Source organism: Drosophila ananassae (assembly GCF_017639315.1).
Source record: "Drosophila ananassae strain 14024-0371.13 chromosome 4 unlocalized genomic scaffold, ASM1763931v2 tig00000061, whole genome shotgun sequence".
In the NCBI taxonomy this organism is placed as follows: Eukaryota; Metazoa; Arthropoda; class Insecta; order Diptera; family Drosophilidae; genus Drosophila; species Drosophila ananassae.
Window position 1 is genome coordinate 4,545,380 of NW_025319038.1, and position 27,184 is coordinate 4,572,563.

Sequence of the window (27,184 nt, forward strand, 5' to 3'; positions counted from 1 at the left end):
GAAGGAAAGTATTCCTGAGCCAAAGTGCAGCTTTCCTTTTTGAGGATCTTCAAGGATTGTTGTCCTCCTTGAAATCAGTGGAGAAATTTCCGGAGGCGATGTTAAATGTGCGGCTCAGCTCCCTCAATTGGAGGGAATCGTTGCGGATTTCAAGAGCACACATAAGGAGCTGTCCGAGATGGATGTTGCATAACTCAGAAGCGAGCTGCGCGTCAACTTCAACGAAGCGGCGAGGGAGGCACGCTTCATCCTGGATCGGGAGATTGTGAGGCGCTCCAGTTTGTTGCCGGCGAGTTTGACGCTGAACAACGCATCTTCTGCCGTTAATTTCGATGCATCGTTTGGCAGAACCTTTCAGGCTTTGCCGCCACTGCCACTTCCCACTTTTAGTGGAGGTTATGCGGAGTGGCTTGAATTTCGGTCACTGTTCTCGACCATGGTGAACACAAACCCATTCATCAGTCGGGTCAAGAAGCTTCACCGGTTGCGGTCCTGCCTTCGTGAATCTGCCTTGGAGACTGTTCGATCGTTTTTGCTCACGGACAAAAATTATGACGTCGCATTGGAGCTGCTAAACAAAAGGTTTAGTAATCGCAGGCTCATTTTTCAAGCTCATGTTAATGAGATAATGAATCTGAGGGCCGTAGAGTTCGCATCGGCGACGAGGCTTCGCGAGCTTTCGGACAAATTTAAATCGCATATGCGAGCTGCATCATTATCCAAGTGCTGTTACAGAAGGTTGATGATGCCACGCAGTCTAAGTGGAAGGAAATGCAAGCTGACTCGGATTCCTTGGATTCCATTCCAACGTTGGAGTCCATCGCCAGTTTTCTTGAGCAAAGATCACGACATCACATGCACCAAACTTTGCGGTAGGACGACGTAGACCCTTTCATCCAGGTAACTCTGCATTTGTGATCACAAACTCTTCCGCATACATCATCTGTGATCGCCATTCTTACGTGATAAACTCCTGTCCAAGATTTTTAAGCTTGTCGCCTAAGGATCGTTTAGGCGAAGTTAGGCGATTGGATTTATGCCGTAAGTGCCATAAGTGGGCACCTCTGGGGATCTGGGCTGCATTTGGGAGGCAATTCGCCAGCTTAAGACCAAAACCCCTCTCCTGCGGTTCCCACACCTACCGACGCTTTTTCTGGTTCAGCGTCCGCCGCCGTCAATTCTCTCGTCGCTAAGGATCGGTTTGGTGATGTGGTGTTGCTAGCCACTGCCAATATTCTGGTTAGGAACCGCTCCGGAGATCTACTGACCTGCCGACCGCTGCTCGATTCTGGTTCGCAGGTCCATCTAGTCACTTCAAGATTGGCGGACCAGCTGCAGCTGCGGAAGATAAGGACTCCGGTGACTGTATCCGGTATAGGAGGCGCAGGGTTCTCTACAGATGGGTTTTCCGTGCAAGTCAGCTTGCAATCCCAATGCTCTGACTACTCTGCGCAATTAACCGCGATCGTAGCCTCCAACATCACGGACCTTCAGCCCAATTTCGCATTGGAGTTTCAACATTTTCAACAGCCTCAGCCAGTTGATTTGCTAATTGGAGCTGGACTATTTTACGAGCTTCTTTGTGTGGGGCAAATTCATCTGTCTCCTGGTTTGCCCTCCATCCAAAAAACTCGGCTTGGTTGGATTGTTTGTGGAGGCGGAGGCCCTGACATTGGTAAGGTCCTCATGGCAGCTGAGCAGTCAGAGTTGCTCGTCCAGCCTCAGACGGAGCCGGTGAAGGTGGAGTCTCATCGCAGGTTTGTTTCCGAGCCGAAGAATAAGCCCCTCCGCAAAGTGCTCAGCGAGAAGGAGAAATTTTACAGGCACCGTCGTCACTTTGAGCAGCGCATAGAGAAGCGTCTGGCCGGGATCTACATAGTGGTGGCTAATGTGATAGGTCATACCCAGTGTGGATGTGTGCCGCTCTTGGACTTTGGCAGCAAAATGGCTACCGAGATGACATCGCCCAGCTGCAGTATCATCGAGGATGAAGACGACGGCGACGGAGTGTGTCGGGTACGCTGCTGAGGACGGCATCCGGAGCTACAAGGCGAGCAATCAACAAATGGTACCTGCTGCCCCTTCATGAAGTTGTTGAAAGCTCATCTTCCAACGGGGGGAGTATGTCAGGTCAAGCAGCCGCCGGAAAGAAGTTTGGCCGGCAATAATTTATTGAGTTCGTGACGTCACTTTCTTCTATACTTATGTTCGCATCGCCCGCTCTCTTGCGTTCGATCGGTCACCTGCATCTGCCGTCATGCACTAGCGTTTGTCTCGCTCTCTCCCGGGCTCTCTCGATCGCTCCGCAGCATCAAGCGTTGAGCCGCGCTCCCGCGTTTGTATTCTAATTCGGTCTTCACCCCCTCTCAGTCGCATCTATGCATATATCATCAAACATTTCAAATAAATTGTACGAAATTGAACTGTGCTAGTTTCTACTAAAACCAAGATTTAGAACATTGAATATAGCTCCCGAAAACGCTCGGTAACTGAACAATAATAATTAATTATTAAAAACAAAAGGTTATAGGTCTCGATGAAGACACTAAAAGTTCAGAAAATAAAGTACATGACCTACAGTTATACCCCAAACTAACCGCCTGAGGACAGGCTAAATTCTTAAGGATGGGGAAGTAACATATCAACAAAATTTCTTTAAGTGTATATCAGTAAATTTTGTAAACCGAAGCTGAAGCCTTTTGTATTGAAATTTGTAATCCAGCTGCAAATAGCCGCATTCCAATTTTTGTAAAAACATAAACATTAAATTATTCCAATTCTGCTGAAGACAGCCTCATTTCAGATTTCCAATTTCTAAGAGTCACTCCAGATTAGGTATGTCGAAAATTTAAAAAAAATCGTATCGATGAAATTTCTTTAATAAAAAAAATTTGATGATAATATTTAAAACAAGAATGAAAAGCTAACTTAGGGCGGAGCCGAAGTCGATATACCCTTGCAGTTAAGGTTGTTCCATTTCCGATTGTTTAGATATATGGCGTCCATAGGATATAGTCGGCCGATCCTTATGAAATTTAGCAAATCGGATTATATTGCACAAAATAGAATCTGTACCAAGTCCCATCTTTCTAAATTAAAAAACACCAAAGTTATGCCAATTCCGATAGTTCTATGACAGCTATAGGATATAGGTATTTTCTTTATACATTTTAAATAATAGATATCTTCCCAATATGTAATTATAAGGCCGTGAAAAATGCAAAAACGCGCGTTTTTATACCCTTGCAGAGGGTATTATAATTTTGATCAAAAGTGTGCAACGCAGTGAAGGAGACATCTCCGACCCTATAAAGTATATGTCGGCGCATTGAGACTGCGTGGCTGCGGATATATGTGTGTGTGTGTGTGTGCGAATACACATTTTGGCTATTTCACCAGAGTGATAGTATTGCATCAGCCTCTTGCGGTGTGAGTGTGTGGTTGCCAGGCAACCGTTGGCAGGCGACCGTTGCTGGGATTTTGTCGCTTTACAAAGTACCGTTGTAGCGAGGCGACAGCGTTGTGCCGCTGTCGCCGATCGAGGTTTGGTAGTATGCACAGTAGGTAGACAGTTGGACGCCGGCAGTTGCGTACCAGAACTGGAACAGTGTGCAGGGCTGAAACTCGATGCGCCACAATGGAGAACAGCAACAATAACAACAACAACAACGGTCAGGATTTGACATCAGAAGGGGGATCTGGCCACCAGCCTTCAGCACTAGATGGACCATGGCGTGCCCTGATGGAGTTACAAAATAAAAATTTAATTGAACTAGTGAAAGCCATAAAAACAACTGTACCTGATGCAGGGCAGAACAAAACTGTGCAACTACCCAAATTCAACCCAGACAAACCAGGCGCCAACGCATCATCGTGGTGCACAACGGTGGAAGTGATTTTACAAGAAAACACAATGAGAAGCAGTGCATTGGTTATGGCCTTGAGTTCGGCTTTAGAAGGAAGTGCTTCGCAATGGCTTTCGCAAGTGTGCTATGCTGAAATTACTTGGCCAGAGTTTAAAAAATTGTTTATACAACGCTTCGACACTATAGAAACACCAGCCGCTATGTTTTTTAATATGCTATCAAATCGACCGACTGATGGCGAGAGTCTGGCTGTTCATGCTAGTCGCATGGTTACCGAACTAACAACGAAATGGCGCCAAATGGATAACGAAGAGATTGCTGTGTCTGTGACCCTTGCGCTGCTGGCAAGTTTCGATCACCGATTGCAGCGTTTAAGTTTCACATCAAATGTTCGAACCAGAGTCCATCTACAGTCCGAATTAAAAGCATTCACTTTTATTAAAAGGAAAAGCGGCGCTATGGAGCATCAGGCTGAAACTTATTCTAAACGGCAAAAACAATCACCGATGGAGTGCCGTTTCTGCGCAAAAGTGGGCCATTAAATGGCTGAATGCAGATTCAGGAAACAACAGAATCAATTCGCGACTGAAAAACCCAACATGGCAGGCATGATGTTCATCACCGTGGAAAATCAAATTTAACTCGTTGATAAAAGAAAAGCTAAGTACCATATTTTCTGGTAAAAGATTTGTGGCAACCATAACACAATCGAACTCGATATCTTATGAGAGTATCGATATCGCCGGAGGCCATCTCTACAAACACAACCTTTTCTGCATCTCACCACATCGACAGCTTCATCCGCAGCTACCAACGCTTTTTGTTAATTTTCATTAGTTTTAAGCAAATATATAGTGAATAAATGAACATTAAATTGGTGACCCCGACGTGATCACTATATAGACGCGAGTACCGGTGCTTACAATGGCAAACAACGACACCACACAAGACGACGCCGACGTCTTTCACGATACCAATACTCGCGGTTCCGACGTAGTTATTAACCGCGTGGCGCTTAAAATTCCGCCCTTTTGGACCGAGCACCCAGAATTATGGCTGTCGCAAATCGAAGCCCAATTCGTTATGGCAGGAATAACTACAGACGTCACGAAATTCAACACGATCCTGGCGTCAATCGAAGCACCGGTACTGGCCCGAATCGCCGACGCCATCGTCAACCAACCAGGCACAGGCAAGTACGAAAACTTAAAGTCGTGCATTTTAGAACGCTTCTGCGAAAGCAAGCAGAAGAAAATCCAGAAGTTGATTTCGGAGACTGACCTTGGTGACAAGCGCCCCACACAACTGTTCAACGAGTTAAACGCACTCGCCGCAAACAAAGTTGACGAAACTTTCTTAAAAGCACTGTGGCTGCAGCGCCTACCAACCCAAGTGCAAGCGATCTTTCAAGCATCGGACGCCCGCCTAGCAGATTTAGCTAAGTTGGCAGACAAAGTCATGGAAGTCGGCGATTTTCACCCTATACGCACCGTTGACGCCAAATCGGCGCCACCCAGCAGCACCGTTTTCGACGAACGTCTAGACCGCATCGAGCAACAAATCAACGCGCTGTTCAAAAACCGTTACCGCAAGAACAGTTCACCCACAATAACGGATCGCAACAGCGTCCCAACTTCAGGCTTGTGTTGGTACCACAGCAAATTTGGCAGCTCCGCCAAGAAATGTCGCCAACCGTGCTCGTTTTCCTCCGAACCAAAAAACTAAAACAGTCTTCGGATCCGGCGGACAAATTCGAAGAAAACCACAACACAATTGCCCGCCTCGCCATCAACGACAATTACTCCAAAACTCAATTTCTCATCGACACCGGCGCCGACATTTCAGTGATGCCACCCTGCAGAATCGCAAAAATTATGCTCACTCCAAAGCTTCTTTTCGCCGCCAATGGTACGAAGATACAAACCTATGGAGAAAAACGCATAACAGTGTCGCTGGGATTGGGACGAAACTTCGTTTGGACCTTCGTATTAGCTGACGTCAACTGCGCTATCATTGGAGCTGATTTCCTTCAACATTTCGACTTACTCGTCGATATGAAACGACGCAAACTCATCGATCGAGCTACGCTGCACGAATCAACATGTCACGCGCCTCAACGTAAAATCAACGCGATTTTATCCTACGACACGAGCAACCAATACGCTAGGTTGCTTCACGAATACCGCGATCTCGCAACGATCAACTCGAACCGGCTGCCAGCAGAGTCCGAAGTAACGCACTTCATCTCGACCAACGGCCCGCCTACTCACGCCCGCGCCCGACGACTAGCGCCCGACAAACTCAAAGCCGCACAGACTGAGTTCTCCTACCTCATCGAAAAAGGAATTTGCCGCCCCTCAAAAAGCCACTGGTCCAGTCCATTACACCTGGTAAAGAAAGCAAACGGAGAGTGGCGACTACAGAGCACTAAACAACGTAACAGTGCTGGATCAATATGTGGATGTAACAAGCATCCTACACGGTAAAAAGATATTTTCAAAAATCGACCTGCAAAAAGCATATCACCAGATCCCTGTCGAACCGCAAGATATTCCCAAAACAGCAATTATCACGCCTTTTGGGCTATTCGAATTCTTGTTCATGACATTCGGCTTACGCAACGCAGCGCAAACTTTTCAGCGTCACATAAACAACGTAATACAGGATCTCGACTTTGTTTTCGCATACATCGACGACATTCTGATCGCTTCAGAATCCGCGGAGCAGCACGAGACACACCTCCGTACGACCCTCGACCGCCTTCGAAAGGCACATCTCACCGTGAACTTCGAGAAGTGCCAATTCGGTAAATCACAACTCACGTTCCTGAGACATGACATCAGCTGGCACGGTTTGAAACCATCCGAAGCAAAAGTGGAAGCCATTCGCCACTTTAAAAAACCGCTTATAGCTAAAGATTTAAAAAAGTTTCTGGGTATGATCAACTTCTATCGGCCTTTTATCCCACGTGCTGCTGATAACCAACACATACTCCAGACTCTAGCCCAAGGCAATAAAAAGAACGACAAGACCCCGATACTCTGGTCTACAGAAGCCGACCACGCATTCGACGCCTGCAAGAACGAGCTTGCAAACGCAACGTTGCTGAACTACATGGCACCTAACTCGCAATTAACACTAACCACCGATGCCTCCGATGACGCCATGGGTGCCGTGTTACATCAGATTGTCAACGAGCAGACGCAACCACTGGGTTTCTTCTCCAAGAAATTCACACCGACGCAAAAGAAGTACAGCACCTACGATAGAGAACTGACTGCCATCTATCAGGCCATTTTGCACTTCAAGTTCGCATTGGAGGGCAGAAACTTTATAATTTTCACCGACCACAAGCCGCTGATGTACGCATTCAATCAAAACAATCAAAACAAAAAAAGCATCACCGCGACGCGCGCGCCAACTGGATTTCATCAGCCAATTCAGTACCGATATCCGGCACATCACAGGAGAGGAAAACAACGTGGCTGATCTTCTCTCACGCATCGAAGCCATCAAACACATCGACTTCGACGAGATGGCACTGGAACAGGAAAACGACGACGAACTACAATCGCTACTCAATTCTGATCCAGAAAATACCATCTCACTAACCAAATTATCTCTTTCAGGCTCAAACAAGCAATTGTACTGCCACGTCGCCAATAACCAGATCAAGCCCTGCATTCGCTGAGCCATCCAGGAGTTAAGGCGACGAATAAATTGGTCGGCAAACACTATGTTTGGCCCCACATGGCGAAGGATGTGGCCAAAATCGTACGCTCTTGCATCCCGTGTCAAAAAGCTAAAATCCAACGACACACAAAATCGCCACTGGGAGAGTATGCCGCCAGCGACGCCCGTTTCGAGCACATCAATATCGACATCGTTGGCCCACTGCCATCATCGAACGGATACCGATACTGCCTCACGTGTATCGATCGCTTCTCAAGATGGCCCGCAGCAATCCCTTTAGTCGACATCACAGCACAATCGATGGCCAACGCTCTGATTTCGGGCTGGTTCGCTCTGTACGGAATCCCTCTCCACATCACAACAGATTTAGGCCGACAATTTGAGTCCACACTTTTCCAAGAGCTCGCCAGAATTTGCGGTTTTAAGCACCTGCGCACGACGGCGTACCACCCACAAGCCAACGGGATGATCGAACGCTGCCACAGAACATTAAAAGCTGCCTTAAAATGCGCCGATCCTATTAACTGGAGCAGTTCCCTGCACTTAATCCTCCTAGGCCTACGTACAACAGTTAAAAGCGACATCGGGTTGAGCCCAGCTGAAATGGTCTACGGCACCGCTCTACGTGTCCCTGGCGGATTTTTTACACCAAACACACAAAAACATACCGAGTCTGAGTTCGCCGAGGCTCTTCATAAAACCATATCTCAGCTACCAACCACTAAGCCAGTGCACCATCATACACCGCAGGAATTTGTGCACCCGGATTTAAACCATTGTACCCACGTCTTCGTCAGAGTCGATCGAGTCAAAACACCTCTGGAAGCAAACTACGAGGGTCCGTTCGAAGTGCTAGCAAAGCACGACAAGTACTTTACGCTCAAAGGACATACAAAAGACAACAAGGTGTCTATCGACAGACTTAAACCGGCTTACATCTTCCAAAACGAATCTCCCTCGACTCAAGAGAAAACGACAGCGCCAACTGCCCAGCCAACCGATCAGTTATCAAGATCAGGACGACGAGTGAGATTCCCAGCAAAGTATCTTTCCTAACAGGAACTCTAGGAGGGGGTACTGTGGCAACCCTAAGTGCTTACCATAACACAATCAAACTTGATATCTTATGAGAGTATCGATATCGCCGGAGGCCATCTCTACAAACACAACCTTTTCTGCATCTCACCACATCGACAGCTTCATCCGCAGCTAGCAACGCTTTTTGTTAATTTTCATTAGTTTTAAGCAAATATATAGTGAATAAATGAACATTAAAGATTCAATAATATTGTTATGTTAAAAGGTATCGGCAGCAATGGAATATGTAGTACTGTACAAATATTAAGCAATGTAAAAATTGACGATTATTGTATTGAAATTTTGTTTCACGTTGTAATTGGCCGTGAGATATTAAATCAGGGTCTTGATATTGACATTTCATCAAACCAATTTAGGATCTCAAAGACCAAAGTAGTTAATTTGTGTACCGGCAATGAGCCAGCCGATATTGATACTGAGCTTGAGGGACAAGATAAAATAAAACTACATTCACTGTTGGCAAAGTACTCAAATTCATTTATAACTGGGATCCCAAGTACTAAAGTCAGAATTGGCGAAATGAAAATTAGGTTGATTGATCCAACAAAAACCGTACAGAGAAGGCCAAATCGTTTAAGTCCATGCGAGCGAGATTTGGTTAGGGACAAAATTAATGAACTGCTAAAATGCAATATAATTAAAATGCCAAGCTGCTCACCTTATGCAAGCCCTATATTGTTAGTGAAAAAAAAATGGTACGGACAGACTTTGTGTTGACTTTAGAGAGCTGAATTCAAATACGGTCGCTGATAAATACCCTTTACCACATATACAAGATCAAATCAATAGGCTTGGGGGAGTTAATTACTTTACATGTCTAGACATGGCCAGCGGATATTACCAAATTCCTTTGCATTCAGATTCTATCGAGAACACGGCGTTTGTGACTCCGGATGGTCAATACGAGTTCCTGTCCATGCCATTTGGGCTTAAAAACGCACCTTCTGTTTTTCAACGATTAGTAATACAGGCGCTAGGGGATCTAGCAAATTCCCTTGTCATCGTCTATATGGATGATATCATGATAGCCGCCTCAACAAAATGCGAGGCGCTAGAAAGATTACAGATCGTTCTTGATGTTTTGACAAAGGCTGGGTTTTCATTCAATCTTACAAAATGCTCATTCATGAAAACATCGGTTTAATATTTGGGTTACAATATAAGTGCGGGTGAGATTCGTCCAAACCCACAGAAAGTTGTAGCGTTGACTGCTCTTCCGCCTCCACAGTCAGTCACTTCACTTAGACAATTCATTGGGCTAGCATCCTATTTCCGACAGTTTATTAAGGGATTTTCACAATTAATGAAACCGTTATATTTCTTAACTGCAGATAAAAACAAATTTATTTGGAAAACAGTGCATGAACAGATACGGAAAAAGGTCATTCTTACCGGCCACTCTTACCGACAAACCAGTCCTTGTTATTTTTGACCCTTATTATTTAACCGAATTGCACACAGACGCCAGTTGCAGTGGGTACGGTGCAATTTTATTACACAAAATTAATAACAAACCCCAGGTAATAGAATACTATAGCAAAACTACTTCACCGGCAGAATCAAGATATCACTCGTACGAGTTGGAAACCTTAGCTGTCGTGAACGCCATTAAGCATTTTCGACATTATTTGCTGGGCAGGAACCTTTTAGTTTATACTGACTCCAACTCGCTTAAGGCGGCGAGAAATAAATAAGATTTAACCCCCAGAGCACAGCGTTGGTGGGGTTATTTGCAGCAATTCACATTCGATATTCAGTATAGAGAAGGGAAAAGGATGGCACACGTTGACTTTTTATCGAGAAATCCCCTTTCAAAAAAGTCTACTACAACCGCAAAAATAGTCGAAGAGAAAAGAGTAAATTTAGCTGAAATTTCAAGCAACTGGCTTATTGCTGAACAACGTAGAGATGTGGACATAGTCGAAATTGTTAAACATTTTAAAAACTCTTCTCTTCCTGAAGATATTGCGAAAACCTATGAATTAAGGGCAGAAGTTCTTCATCGAAAGATACAAAGAAATGGGAGAACACGTTGCTTACCAGTGGTGCCACGAGCTTTCAGATGGTCTGTCATAAATCAAGTGCATGAGTCCATAATGCATCTAGGTTTCGAAAAGACATTAGATAAAACTTACGATTTCTACTGGTTTGACAATATGTCAAAATACGTAAAAAAATTTGTCGACAACTGCATCACTTGCGAAATGTCAAAATCCACTTCAGGAAAAATACAGGCGGAATTACATCCAATACCAAAAGTCACTATTCCTTGGCACACTATCCACATCGATATTACAGGAAAATTAAGTGGCAAGAGTGATCAGAAGGAGTATGTTATTGTTCAGATAGACGCGTTTACCAAATATGTCTATCTTAGTCATAGTCTTAAATTAGATAGTGAGAGTTGTATAAGGGCCGTTCAATCTGCCGTTTCATTGTTTGGAGTAGCAAACCGAATAATAGCTGACCAGGGAAGGTGTTTTACAGGCGCAAAGTTCAGTCAATTTTGTTCAGATCAAAAAATAAAATGGCATTTGATAGCCACTGGTGCAAGTCGAGCTAATGGCCAAGTGGAGCGAACTATGAGCACGTTGAAGAATATGTTAACGGCGGTTGAAACGGGAACACAGTCTTGGCAGGATGTGTTGGGAGAGGTACAGTTGGCAATCAATTGTACAACCGCACTACTACTACAATCGCACTACGAAAGCAAGTCCTTTAGAAATGTTATTGGGAAAGGTAGCACGCCCATTGGGATTACTTCCACTACGAAACCTAGTGATATAGAAAATGTTATTGATTTGCCAAACGTAAGAGCGCAAGCTGCAAAGAATGTATTAGACAGTGCAGCTTATGGTAAAGAACGATTTGATAGAAATAAGGCAAAAATAAAAAGGCACAAAATTGGAGATTTCGTATTACTTAAGAGCGAAGAAAGACACCAGACTAAGCTAAGTCCAAAATTTAGGGGGCCTTTTGAAATAGTAAAAGTTCTAGAAGGTGACAGGTACATTTTAAAGTCTTTAACTAGTAAAAGAAATTATAAATATGCACATGAGGACTTAAGAAAATTACCAGAGGGGCAAGTGCCCGAAGAGCTAAATGTGTACGATGATTATAATAATTTAGATGGAAGAAACGTAACTGCTACAGAAGAGAGTGAAAATGAAAATATTGAGAGTATTGAAGAAAAGAGTGAAGATGAAAATACTGAGAGTATTGAAGAAGAAAATGAAGTACACCAATAAGGGTGACAAAGTTGTACTGCTGGCCAATAAAAATGGCAGAGTACTGAGTCCATAAAATATAATGCAAGCACAAGTGCAAAACATATTGTTTGTTTTGATCATGGCGTGTGGGGTATTTGATTATGTTCAGTCTAATAAAGTAAGAAAATTCGAATGCTGCTATTTTCCACACGAGGTCGTGTTAGGGTCAGGATGGCCGTGTCGGCGCATTGAGACTGCGTGGCTGCGGATATATGTGTGTGTGTGTGTGTGCGAATACACATTTTGGGTATTTCACCAGAGTGATAGTATTGCATCAGCCTCTTGCGGTGTGAGTGTGTGGTTGCCAGGCAACCGTTGGCAGGCGACCGTTGCTGGGATTTTGTCGCTTTACAAAGTACCGTTGTAGCGAGGCGACAGCGTTGTGCCGCTGAGCATGAGCATGTCCGTCTGTCCGTTTCTACGCCAACTAGTCTCTCAGTTTTAAAGCTATCGAGTTGAAACTTTGCACACACTCTTCTTTCCTTTGCAGGCAGTATATAAGTCGGAACGGGATCGGTCGACTATATCCTATAGCTGCCATATAACTGATTGATCGGAAATGCCATAACTTTGGTGTTTTTTACGTTAGAGTGTTGGGACTTTCCACACATGTTATATTTGACCAAAATATTTTATGTACAAAATTTCATAAGGACCGGCCGACTATATCCTATAGCTGTCATAGAACGATCGAAATTGGCATAACTTTTGTGTTTTTTAAGTTAGAAAGATGGGATTTTGTACAGATTCTATTTAAAAAAAAAACAATCTGATTTGTCGAATTTCATAAGGATCGGCCGACTATATCCTATAGCTGCCATATAACTGATTGATCGGAAATACTATAACTTCGTTGTTTTTCAAGTTAGAAGGATGGGAGTTTCAATGGATTCCTCTTTTGGCAAAATAATTCGATTTGCCAAATTTCATAAGGATCGGCCAACTATATACGATCCGCTATATATCTAATAATATAAGATGCATGGCGGCACCTACGGACTGCGACTCAACTGCAAGGGTATATCAACTTCGGCTTCGCCCGAAGTTAGCTTTCCTTTCTTGTTTAGACATTTGAATGCACAAAAGCTGATTGGCTAATGTTATTAACAAATCCATAAACTTGTATTCTTATTTTGTTTAGTAGAAGTGAAAAGTAAGAAAAAATCAACTTAAACATTTTTTTGTCGCACAGTGTTATCAACAACCCTACTTCAGATTGAAAATCAAAACAATATTTTGGTAAAAAGAATCCCGACTCAAATCTTTCTCACTCCTTTTAAGTGAAATAAAACTAAACAGCTCAAACCATTCTTAAATGGGAACTCACTTCACAGGAAATTTCACATTTTCTTGTCACCTCGATTAATTGAGACCCAAAGCCTTCCACGTCAACTGACACCTCAAGTAATAGGTTCCGACTCAATCGATTCCCTTCAGAAAACAAAGCCTCTCAGAGAGAAAAGCATCTTTCGAGCTTTGATCTGCAAAAAGCTTCAGCAAGGGTAGCTATAAAAAGGACTTAGGGCCCCAAAGTTAAGTTACTTCTAGTTTCTAGTTTAAGAATCACACTGTATTAAAACCGGAACTCAAATAAAAATGTATTTTTTTTCAAACTTTTTTCAAACTATCTCTTTGAAGAAAATATTTAATTATATATATTAAAATATATTAATATTTTAAATATAATATAATTTTTAATTCCAAAGTTTTATTTTTAAAAGAATAAGCATAAAAAACTTCGGAAATTTTTAAAGAAAGAATTTTTAAGAATGTTAGTTGTGACGTGACTTTTGGCAATCTACCGAATAAAAGGTACGTCCCATGGCTTTTTAAAAAAACACGCTTTAGCGACTTATTCTTTCCCTATTTATTTACTCTTTATAAAACTTGCGGTAAAATTTACAATTTAAGTAAACTCTACATACAAATAAAATTAAATTTTTTCATTCACAGACCGGAAAATTCTCACTTTTACCATGGATGTCTATACTGTAATATTCACTTTAAATTAATTTTTGCACCGAAGATAATTTACGAAGAAGAACATGCACCAAGAAAGCCGGAACTGATTATAAGGGAAAATGAACCCAAAGAATTGCCATCTGAGGTTGCTAGAGGTAATTCGTGATTCGTAATGTGAACAATTAAATATATTTTATTAGGTTAGTGATAAATATATAACAACCCTTCATTTGGAACAACAAATACCCAAACATGTTTATAAAGAAGAAAAGGAAAATATTGAATAATGTCTCCTGTTTTTATTCAAAATATACTTGTGTGATGTTTCCAGATGTTTTACAAGAAGAAGTCAAATGAATTATGAGCTGCTTGACTATCTGAGAATTTGCAGACTGGATTGTGGAACTCGATGATTCTGTAGTTCCAGTGCATTAGTGCAACTCTTTGAATATGAAAGGGCAGTGATCGGGAAGGCCGGATGTTTACACACACCACACAAAACATCTAGCATTCATCTATTTTAGGAATCTTAATATGGTAGTTAATATATGGTAGCATGAATACATTTGAAAAACATTTTATGCTTATTTAAAAGCCTGTTTATAATATTTTTTAAGTTTTTGAGGCGCAGATTATTTTATTTTGGACGACATTTGTATCAGTGCATGCCAAATAATCGGAATCCAATTTAGTAACTTTATGAAAGTCAGCCGTAAGAAAGAGCGAATTTACCACTAGCATGCGGGAGCTATATTACCTCTGCGACTGATAGAGGCAAAACTTTTGAAAGAGAGATAACATTCGGATAAGAAACAAAAAACTTAAATCAAGTAACCGATCCAAAGAATTTCTTACATTGTTGATTTGACCTGGGGACATGTCCTCAGTGAAATTCTGATGAGCTAAAAGTGAGGAAGATAATGAGTTTTCACCATTTGACCAACTTGAACACTTGCTCACACGCGGGAAGGCTTCTGATAAACACCAGAAATGTGTGTGGTTATATGGATCTTCAGCGGTTAAGAGGAGCAAAGCTCTGGAAACAGTGGTACCATCTGGATCAGATACAAAACACAAATCTAGCAGCCGACCTAACGATTTTCTAGCATTGTTGATCTGGCCTAGGGACAAGTCAAAGATGCCCGCCGTGAAATCATAATGGCTGAAAAGTCATAAAAAAGATACTTTTTCAATATTAGACCAAGTGAGTTCTGGTAAATTAAAGTCACCAAAAATCACTAGAAGGGTACTATCAGATTAAGATTAAAAAACGACTGAAAGCAGGCAAGTAATGTCAGTATGTAGGTGGTTCGGACTGTAGGCGGAATGACTGTGGAATATAAGAACAGGTGATAAATACGATTCAGCAGACAAAATGATTTTAACGCAAAGTGCAACATCACTACGGGTTTTCAACTTTTCCTCTTCAGAAGCGAAACTAGAGTCTATAGAGATTAAGACTTTTCGTCTTGGTAGAGGTTGGTCGCTTTAGAAGCGAATTGGAGTAGAGATAAAGATTTATCCTCCTCTTTGTAGAGGTCGGTCGCTTCTGAAAAGTGGTGTACTTATCTAGTAAAACTTCGGAGCTTAAGATCTCCGGACATAATCCGGTTTCAGTAAAAACGATAACATGTGATTTAAATGAGGAACTATTGGAAAAGAGTCTTGGAAGCTTACTGCAAAATACACCGATTAATAAGAGCGATATTTTTGTTGTTTTTGGGGATTATTTATCGCCAGGAGTCAGGACAGATTATCCGTGCAACAACAACAACAACTTCTCCCCTGTTATTGGTATTGCAATGCGGTAGGCCTATAATGTAGCTGACACTAATATAGAATTGTATGAGGGAAGCAGCCCACCCGCTATGGGCAACCGTCAGTCTATATCCAATGTTTTTCTCCAAGATTCTCTTTCTCGTTTTGAAATCGGGTGGGATATACTGAGAACAATATACGGAGAGATAAGTTAAGCTTAAGAACTTTTTCGCGCGACAAGGAGTCAGAAATTGCCGAATGGTAGAGTTCTCGGCTTGTGTATGCAGTGAAACGAGTTGAAATCAAGTCACTTTTATTTTTTTATTTAAAATGAGTTGTCGGGTAAGGCAGCAGCCACTGCATAAATTTAATATAAATGTAAAATACATATAAATGTAATAATTATAGCTTAGCATATAATCATTTTTCTCATATCTTTTGTTAGTCACAAGCCGACTCTTCTCGGCCGCTCGGCTTTATTTTATTGTTGTCATTAAGTAAGTTAAGCATACGCATCATAAATCGGAGCTTTCTGTCTCCATTTCATATGCAAATAAATAGACATTTTTATAACGTGGTGAAACAAATAACTACTTTGTTATTATTTTGGATAAAGGTCATTGAAAAATCTCAATGACCAAACATTGGTGACCCCGACGTGATATAATTAATATAAACTATAATTATTAAAATAAATAAAACAATTCCGCGGGCATAAAACAGTGCGAACATACCCGTTTTAGTTTTGCGGTGTATTAACATAAACGGCATACAGTGCATCAGTGGAACAATTATTTTGTATTTATACCTAAATCATTTAATAATATAAATAAATACAATTCATACAATTTTTATCCGGTCCGCCAACATACATACATACAAACATACATACATACGTTCCACTTGCAAGTGCATTCGACTCACACAAGCGTTTATATATATATACAATCCACAACTCAGTGTACGGTTCTGAGCGCACAGTGGGATAAATCGTGTTCGCTGCGCGCAAATATAATTATAAAAAAAATAAACAAGAACTATAATTTTGGCGCCAAAATTAATTTGTGCGTGTTTTTACCTAAATTAAGCGTATTTCAATTATAGTGGCGATGAACTCCAGCGGCGCCGTCAAAGGAGAACCCACATCAACTCGGAGCGCGATTTTAAAATGCAAAGCAAAGGGTATCCTCCAGGATTTGAAGAGGATCCAAGGCGCCCTGCAGCCAATGTCCAAGATGGAGGATGCAATGCTCCATGTGCGTCACGGCCAATTGGTCGCCATGTACGAGGATTTTAAGGCCATTCACGGGGAGCTTGAAGAGTTAGACATTGCTGAAATAAGCAGCGACTTGCGATGGACAGTATCTGAGCTTGTAGCTACGATGCATGCCGAAATCGAGCACGAGACGTCGTTGCGCTCTGCTCGAATTGCTGCCCATTCCACCATTGCCAGCAGAGTTTCCAGTGTCCAGGTGGAACCAGCGCTCAGTCAGAACTTTCAAGCCTTGCCTCCTCTTCCTCTTCCTACTTTCAGCGGAGGATATTCAGAGTGGGCTGAATTTCATTCATATTCATAAGGTGAATTCATGAATTTCATAAGGCGGAGGTTGCGATCTTGTCTTCGGGACTCCGCTTTAGAGGCAGTCCGTTCCTTGGAAATCTCCGAGGAGAATTATGATGTCGCAGTGCAGCTTTTGGAGAATCGATTTAATAACCGTCGGTTGATATTTCAGGCTCATGTGAACGAGATTTTGGGCCTCAATCTATTGGAAGGTGACTCAGTGGCAGCGCTTCGAGGGTTGTCCGATAAGTTCAATGCCCATATGCGAGCCTTCAAAAATTTGGGGACGACAGTTCAGATCGCCGGCTGCATCATTGTCCAGGTACTTCTTCAAAGGTTGGATCCAGCTACTCAGGCCAAGAGGGAGGAAGGTCAAAATGCCTCGAACTCGGATCTCATCCCTACTTGGGAGTCGATGGCAGAGTTTTTGGAACAGCGTTGCAGGACTTTGGAGGCTATGGGTGTGGCCTTGGCCGCTTACGCGCCAGGCACTCAGATGGGAAGACGTAAAGTCGCAAATAACAGCAGAGCATCCTTTATTATTACTAATTCACCTGCCTCTGCTTGTATATTATGCGGTGGGTGGTCCCATGTAGTTTCTGTATGCACAAGATTTTTGTCATTGCCCCCTGAGAGCCGCCTTGGCGAGGCTAGGCGACTAGGTCTATGCCGGAAATGTCTCCAAACTGGCCATCACCTGCGTGAGTGCCTCGCTGATAATTGTCGCAGTTGTGGGAGGAGGCATCACAGAGTGTTGCATTTTTTGGAGTTACAGTCTCCCAGCAGCCAGGCTTCTGTTGTGCCGTCTACATCAGCCGCAGCCGAGTGCGCCGAGCCAATAGGCGCTTCACCATCCACGGCTAATGCACTAGTTGCCCAGGGTCGCAGCGGTGAGATAGCCTTACTTGCCACAGCGAATATTCTCATTCGGAGTCGTTCTGGGGTTTTTGTTCCATTCCGGGCTCTTTTGGATTCTGGATCGCAGGTGCACGTGATTACGTCCCGACTGGCTAGTCAGCTGCAGCTTCGCAGACGCAAATCGTACGTGGCATTGTCTGGCATCGGCGACACTGGCTTCGCGACAGACGGATTCTCTGTTGATGTGCTCGTCAGCGCTGTAATCGCCACCAACATCACGGACCTTCAGCCTAGTTTTAGCGTGGATGTCTCCAGCTGGAATATTCCGCCAAACCTCTCTTTGGCTGATGCCCAGTTCTTTCGACCGCAGCGGATCGATTTACTTATCGGAGCCAGTCTATTCTATGATCTGCTGTGTGTGGGTCAAATCCAGCTATCAGCTGGCCTACCGGTGCTGCAGAAAACCCGGCTTGGATGGGTTGTGTGTGGCGGTGGTTCACATCTGGAGAGAAAGTCGTTCGTAGCCACAGCCAGCAAGGATGTTGTAAAGAGCTCAAGCCAGCTGGATGAGCACTTAGAGTGTCTGCTCCGAGCCCATTGTGAAGTGGATGAAAGAGGAATTGGATTGCGAGACGCATTTCGTGCAGAATTCTTCTCGCCTCGAGTCAGGCGCCTACTCTGTGAAGCTGCCGTTGAAGGTCAGCTCTGAGTTGCTAGGTGAGTCGTACTCACTAGCCGTACGGCGATTTCTCTCCCTCGAAAGGAAGCTTTGCCGTCAGCCTCAATTAAAGGATCAGTATGCTGCGTTCATAAAGGAGTATTTAGATTTGGGGCATATGTCTCCAGTACCGCCTAGTGCATGACCTGCCAGACAGTATTTCCTGCCACATCACTGCGTTTTGAAGGAGGACAGCTTAACAACCAAGCTCAGGGTTGTCTTTGATGGTTCGGATACCACTACGTCTGGGTATTTATTGAATGATGTTTTGATGTCTGGTCCAGTTATCCAACCAAAGCTGCTGCACATTCTTTTAAGGTTTCGTTGCCATCGAGTGGCCATTACAGGAGATATTTGCAAAATGTACCGGTGCGTTAGAGTTTTCCCCGAAGACAGCTATCTGCAGTGCATTCTTTGGCGGAATTCCACTCAGGATGAGTTGCAGGTTTTTAAACTGGATACGGTCACATATGGGACAAAGCCGGCCTCATTTTTATCAATTCGGGCAATGCATCAGTTGGCACAGGATGAGCAGTCTATGTTTCCAAAGGGTGCCGAAATTCTGCGTCGCGATTTTTATGTTGAAGATCTAATTTCCGGAGGTGACTCAATAGAGGAGGCTACCAACATAATGCAGCAAACATCGGGGATCCTCGCCAAGGGCCAATTTCGGTTGAGAAAGTGGTGCTCCAATGTTTCTGAAGTGCTCTCTGACGTACCGGAAGAGGATCGAGAGTCGTTCCTAAGGTTTGATGATGGCAGCAACTTTACGAAGACTCTTGGCCTAGCTTGGGATCCTTCTACTGATCGCTTGCTATTTTCGTTTGAAGGGCTCCAGTCACCCTCGAAGCCCACTAGGCGCATCATCCCCTCCTCAATCGCCCGGCTTTATGATCCGATAGGGCTTGTTGGACCTGTCATTACGAAGGCGAAGATCTTTCTTCAGAAGCTATGCCGTGAGAAGTTGTCCAGGGATGAAAGTCTACCTCAAGCTCTTCACTCCGATTGGGACATGATTTGCTCCAGCTTCGCCATGGCGCAGCGTGATGAATTCCATAGATGGTCACTATCATCACGGTCTGAAGTGGAGATTCATGGATTTTGTGACGCCAGCATTGAGGCTTATGGGGCTTGCATTTATGTCGTATCCAAGGGTACCAGGTCAGAAAGACATTTACTCTGCTCAAAGTCCCGAGTCGCTCCTCTAAAAACAATTACGGTACCGAAACTGGAGTTATCTGGAGCAGAGTTGCTAGCTTATGTCGGAAGTAGCTCAGTTGAAAGTCTACGACGGGAGGTATTTCTGCTGGTGCGATTCTGCTGTGGCGCTGTCCTGGATTCGGGAGGAGCCCGCTCGTTTTAATGTTTTCGACGCCAATCGAGTTTTAACAAACCACGAATTGACCAGAACGATGGAATGGCGTTATGTTCCTACGTCTTTGAACCCGGCTGACATCCTCTCGCGTGGTGCTCTTCCTAAGGAGTTAGTTTCTGACAACCTGTGGTCCCACGGTCCTGCGTTTCTTCTTGGGCTTCAAGACCAGTGGCCAGCAGCGGTGCTACCTGAAAAATCCACTCTGGAGCTAAGGGCAAGGGTTCTGCTAATCAAATCCCCGTACGTTGATGTGACAGCTGGTTCCAAGTACGCCAACTCTTTTCCAGCACTGCAGCGCGTGTTCGCTTATGTGCACAAGTTCTCACAGCGAGTCCGTCACAAGGGTGTCACTGCTAGCGACATTAAGGCTGGAACCCACCTACTATTGCGTTTGGTGCAGCGTGTGTATTTTTGGGATGACATAAAGGCGCTTCAGAATGGGAAGGAAATTTCGTCAGCCAGCATACTTGCCACATCCTCTCCCTTTTTAGACAAGTTTGGCCTGTTACGTGTGGACGGTCGTTTAAGAAATTCTACATTGGATTTTGATAGTCGCCATCCAATTGTATTGCCTAGAAGTCATCCAGTTACTCGGTCTATAATTGTTGATTTCCATGAGCGTAATCTACACACGGGGCCTCGTGCTCTGCTGGCTATTATTCGATCCCAATACTGGCCGATCGGGGGGAGGAAAACGGTGACGAAGGCATTGCACAAGTGTATCCGATTCTTCCGCACCAAACCTCGGTTGCTGGAGCACATTATGGCTGATCTCCCGGAGATAAGAGTCTGCGTTTTTACATGCTTTAAGACGGTTTATCTGCACTCGCCGAAAGCCTCAGCACATTTGGTCTGACAATGCGACAAATTTTGTTGGAGCTTAAAACGAGCAAAAGGAGCTGCTCCAACTCTTTATAAGCGATGAGCATCAACGAGCGCTTCTGGAGTTTTGCGCGATTGAGTCCATCGAGTGACATTTTATTCCTCCTCGATCTCCGCATTTTGGTGGACTCTGGGAAGCGGCTGTCAAAACTGCATGCATCATTTTTACCGGGCTGTTGGATCCTCAGTTCTTGGATTTGACGAGCTGCGAACTCTGCTTTGTCACATTGGTGCTGTCATAAACTCACGGCCTTCATTGTCTCTTTCAGAGGATCCTGCAGACTTTGATGTTCTAACGCCATCCCACTTTTTAACTGGTGGTCCGTAAGTCAGTTTTATCGAGCCTGATGTCACAAAGCTGAATTTTACCCGTCTGGATAGCGGGCAGCGTGTGTCTTTCCTGCAGCAGTCTTTCTGGTCCCGATGGAAGGAGGAGTATTTAAGCCTTCTTCAGCAGCGCTCCAAATGGCGTGCGTCCGGCCCTGCCTTGGCGATTAACGATATGGCTTAAGGATGAAGTTGAAGGACAGGCCTCAACTGGGGGGAGTATGTCGGGTCAGGCAGCAGCCACTGCATAAATTTAATATAAATGTAAAATATATAAAAATGTAATAATTATAGCTTAGCATATAATCATTTTTCTCATATATTTTGTTAGTCGCAAGCCGACTCTTCTAGGCTCGGCTTTATTTTATTGTTGTCATTAAGTTAACGATCTTTCGCCCGTCCTATGCTAAAAGGCGGGCCCACTTGTACTCTTTATCTTAGTGCATACGCATCATAAATCGGAGCTTTCTGTCTCCATTTCATATGCAAATAAATAGACATTTTTATAACGTGGTGAAACAAATAACTACTTTGTTATTATTTTGGATAAAGGTCATTGAAAAATCTCAATGACCAAACAGAGTAATTTAATATATATTTATTGTTTTATTTGTCTGTCAAAATATACATTCCCATTACATTCCCATAAATAAAATAAAATTATAAACATCATTTTAATATTCGAAACTTGTAACCTAAGTTCTTAGTGGAACCCGCTATCAAAATAAAAGCTTAAGGCAGCGAGTTCCATGGAATAATGGTATGCCGATGCCAGAGGCAACGGAACATCTTTGAAATGTTAATATCGACCCAATTCTCCATGTGTAAGAGCGAAGACTTCAACACTATCGTCTACAATCTTTATTCCATAACTTCATGACATCGGACTTAACTTATAATATATTCCAACTTAAAAACAAATCCTACTTTTATTTGATGTATTATAATTAAATATTAATAATAATTATATTTGAATTATATTATAATTTTAATTTTTGTATTACTTGTTACTATAAAAAAAATTTGGAGAGACATATTTATATAAAAGAGACATATATTGAAAAAACTAATGTCTTCATCAGATTACTAGAGGGTTACGTAGTAAGCTTCCCAAACTGTATTCTGATAGTTCTTCTTTAGCATCTCACATTAAAGTCTTTATAGAAAAGACTGATCGTCTATCTGATGGTGACCAGCTGGTAGCTCTGGGTGACTTTAATATTCCAGAACTCATGTGGTAAAATTTTGATAATTCACCGTCTTTATTGCTTAACTCGCACCACGACTTCCCTGCGGGCATTTTTGACATGTCACTCAGGCAAATTAACCACGTTAGAAATTCTTTAGGTCAGCTATTGGACTTATTTTTCGATTCTGATGGAATCTGATGGAATAACTCTTTCCAAAACTTTCCCCCTTTCTAACCCTGAGGATCTATATAAATCCACTCTTAAGGTTTTAATTGAAAACAATTGCTTTCTTGATAAAGCTTAATTATTTTCCGCTGCCGGATCTAGTTTACTCTGGATCCGAAGCAGTTTTAAAACTTTGTAAACACTCATATGCGAACACTGATCAGGCAATGACCGTTCTCTTTGCACAGTTTTTTCAAACAACGTATTCATCTAGCAGCAGTCCAGCTCAGCTAATAATATCCAATCAGCCAACCTTATATTTTGCCCATCTTTCGATTAAAGTGGTGTATTATTGGATATTCTTAAGGTCAGGCCCATGTAGTCACCAGGCCTTGATGGAGTACCAGGCTGTATTCTGAAGAACCAAGGGCCAATTTCGGTTGAGAAAGTGGTGCTCCAATGTTTCTGAAGTGCTCTCTGACGTACCGGAAGAGGATCGAGAGTCGTTCCTAAGGTTTGATGATGGCAGCAACTTTACGAAGACTCTTGGCCTAGCTTGGGATCCTTCTACTGATCGCTTGCTATTTTCGTTTGAAGGGCTCCAGTCACCCTCGAAGCCCACTAGGCGCATCATCCCCTCCTCAATCGCCCGGCTTTATGATCCGATAGGGCTTGTTGGACCTGTCATTACGAAGGCGAAGATCTTTCTTCAGAAGCTATGCCGTGAGAAGTTGTCCAGGGATGAAAGTCTACCTCAAGCTCTTCACTCCGATTGGGACATGATTTGCTCCAGCTTCGCCATGGCGCAGCGTGATGAATTCCATAGATGGTCACTATCATCACGGTCTGAAGTGGAGATTCATGGATTTTGTGACGCCAGCATTGAGGCTTATGGGGCTTGCATTTATGTCGTATCCAAGGGTACCAGGTCAGAAAGACATTTACTCTGCTCAAAGTCCCGAGTCGCTCCTCTAAAAACAATTACGGTACCGAAACTGGAGTTATCTGGAGCAGAGTTGCTAGCTTATGTCGGAAGTAGCTCAGTTGAAAGTCTACGACGGGAGGTATTTCTGCTGGTGCGATTCTGCTGTGGCGCTGTCCTGGATTCGGGAGGAGCCCGCTCGTTTTAATGTTTTCGACGCCAATCGAGTTTTAACAAACCACGAATTGACCAGAACGATGGAATGGCGTTATGTTCCTACGTCTTTGAACCCGGCTGACATCCTCTCGCGTGGTGCTCTTCCTAAGGAGTTAGTTTCTGACAACCTGTGGTCCCACGGTCCTGCGTTTCTTCTTGGGCTTCAAGACCAGTGGCCAGCAGCGGTGCTACCTGAAAAATCCACTCTGGAGCTAAGGGCAAGGGTTCTGCTAATCAAATCCCCGTACGTTGATGTGACAGCTGGTTCCAAGTACGCCAACTCTTTTCCAGCACTGCAGCGCGTGTTCGCTTATGTGCACAAGTTCTCACAGCGAGTCCGTCACAAGGGTGTCACTGCTAGCGACATTAAGGCTGGAACCCACCTACTATTGCGTTTGGTGCAGCGTGTGTATTTTTGGGATGACATAAAGGCGCTTCAGAATGGGAAGGAAATTTCGTCAGCCAGCATACTTGCCACATCCTCTCCCTTTTTAGACAAGTTTGGCCTGTTACGTGTGGACGGTCGTTTAAGAAATTCTACATTGGATTTTGATAGTCGCCATCCAATTGTATTGCCTAGAAGTCATCCAGTTACTCGGTCTATAATTGTTGATTTCCATGAGCGTAATCTACACACGGGGCCTCGTGCTCTGCTGGCTATTATTCGATCCCAATACTGGCCGATCGGGGGGAGGAAAACGGTGACGAAGGCATTGCACAAGTGTATCCGATTCTTCCGCACCAAACCTCGGTTGCTGGAGCACATTATGGCTGATCTCCCGGAGATAAGAGTCTGCGTTTTTACATGCTTTAAGACGGTTTATCTGCACTCGCCGAAAGCCTCAGCACATTTGGTCTGACAATGCGACAAATTTTGTTGGAGCTAAAAACGAGCAAAAGGAGCTGCTCCAACTCTTTATAAGCGATGAGCATCAACGAGCGCTTCTGGAGTTTTGCGCGATTGAGTCCATCGAGTGACATTTTATTCCTCCTCGATCTCCGCATTTTGGTGGACTCTGGGAAGCGGCTGTCAAAACTGCATGCATCATTTTTACCGGGCTGTTGGATCCTCAGTTCTTGGATTTGACGAGCTGCGAACTCTGCTTTGTCACATTGGTGCTGTCATAAACTCACGGCCTTCATTGTCTCTTTCAGAGGATCCTGCAGACTTTGATGTTCTAACGCCATCCCACTTTTTAACTGGTGGTCCGTAAGTCAGTTTTATCGAGCCTGATGTCACAAAGCTGAATTTTACCCGTCTGGATAGCGGGCAGCGTGTGTCTTTCCTGCAGCAGTCTTTCTGGTCCCGATGGAAGGAGGAGTATTTAAGCCTTCTTCAGCAGCGCTCCAAATGGCGTGCGTCCGGCCCTGCCTTGGCGATTAACGATATGGCTTAAGGATGAAGTTGAAGGACAGGCCTCAACTGGGGGGAGTATGTCGGGTCAGGCAGCAGCCACTGCATAAATTTAATATAAATGTAAAATATATAAAAATGTAATAATTATAGCTTAGCATATAATCATTTTTCTCATATATTTTGTTAGTCGCAAGCCGACTCTTCTAGGCTCGGCTTTATTTTATTGTTGTCATTAAGTTAACGATCTTTCGCCCGTCCTATGCTAAAAGGCGGGCCCACTTGTACTCTTTATCTTAGTGCATACGCATCATAAATCGGAGCTTTCTGTCTCCATTTCATATGCAAATAAATAGACATTTTTATAACGTGGTGAAACAAATAACTACTTTGTTATTATTTTGGATAAAGGTCATTGAAAAATCTCAATGACCAAACAGAGTAATTTAATATATATTTATTGTTTTATTTGTCTGTCAAAATATACATTCCCATTACATTCCCATAAATAAAATAAAATTATAAACATCATTTTAATATTCGAAACTTGTAACCTAAGTTCTTAGTGGAACCCGCTATCAAAATAAAAGCTTAAGGCAGCGAGTTCCATGGAATAATGGTATGCCGATGCCAGAGGCAACGGAACATCTTTGAAATGTTAATATCGACCCAATTCTCCATGTGTAAGAGCGAAGACTTCAACACTATCGTCTACAATCTTTATTCCATAACTTCATGACATCGGACTTAACTTATAATATATTCCAACTTAAAAACAAATCCTACTTTTATTTGATGTATTATAATTAAATATTAATAATAATTATATTTGAATTATATTATAATTTTAATTTTTGTATTACTTGTTACTATAAAAAAAATTTGGAGAGACATATTTATATAAAAGAGACATATATTGAAAAAACTAATGTCTTCATCAGATTACTAGAGGGTTACGTAGTAAGCTTCCCAAACTGTATTCTGATAGTTCTTCTTTAGCATCTCACATTAAAGTCTTTATAGAAAAGACTGATCGTCTATCTGATGGTGACCAGCTGGTAGTTCTGGGTGACTTTAATATTCCAGAACTCATGTGGTAAAATTTTGATAATTCACCGTCTTTATTGCTTAACTCGCACCACGACTTCCCTGCGGGCATTTTTGACATGTCACTCAGGCAAATTAACCACGTTAGAAATTCTTTAGGTCAGCTATTGGACTTATTTTTCGATTCTGATGGAATCTGATGGAATAACTCTTTCCAAAACTTTCCCCCTTTCTAACCCTGAGGATCTATATAAATCCACTCTTAAGGTTTTAATTGAAAACAATTGCTTTCTTGATAAAGCTTAATTATTTTCCGCTGCCGGATCTAGTTTACTCTGGATCCGAAGCAGTTTTAAAACTTTGTAAACACTCATATGCGAACACTGATCAGGCAATGACCGTTCTCTTTGCACAGTTTTTTCAAACAACGTATTCATCTAGCAGCAGTCCAGCTCAGCTAATAATATCCAATCAGCCAACCTTATATTTTGCCCATCTTTCGATTAAAGTGGTGTATTATTGGATATTCTTAAGGTCAGGCCCATGTAGTCACCAGGCCTTGATGGAGTACCAGGCTGTATTCTGAAGAACTGCGCCGAGGAGTGCAAACCGCTCCTTAAACACCTTAATCTATTGCTGGAAAATGTGATCTTTCCCCTTATGCGGATGAAATCTTTCATTATTCCGCTGCATAAAAAAGGGAGAAAATCCGACTCTGCAAATTATAGAGGCATTTCAAAATTGTCAGCAATTTCAAAGCTTTTTGAAAAAACTTATCACCACATTTGAACCACCTATGTAGTTCAATAATATCTCTAATATAATCGTGCCAGCATAGCTTCATAAAGTGCCACTCCACCACTACCAACTTATTAAAGCTAACATCTTATATCATGGATGGGTTCCGGAATGGCTTACAAACA

The 27,184-nt window shown here is 42.9% G+C and overlaps 1 protein-coding gene across 2 annotated transcripts in view; it reads left to right on the forward strand.

Annotated features, from left to right (window-relative positions):
• Positions 1-27,184, forward strand: part of LOC6506040 — a 239,957-nt gene that overhangs the window by 81,683 nt on the left and 131,090 nt on the right. For both annotated transcript variants that reach the window (XM_014904239.3, XM_044717770.1), the window contains exon 5: positions 13,880-14,043. In XM_014904239.3, the coding sequence (XP_014759725.2) occupies positions 13,880-14,043 (164 nt within the window). The remainder of the gene's footprint in view (positions 1-13,879; positions 14,044-27,184) is intronic.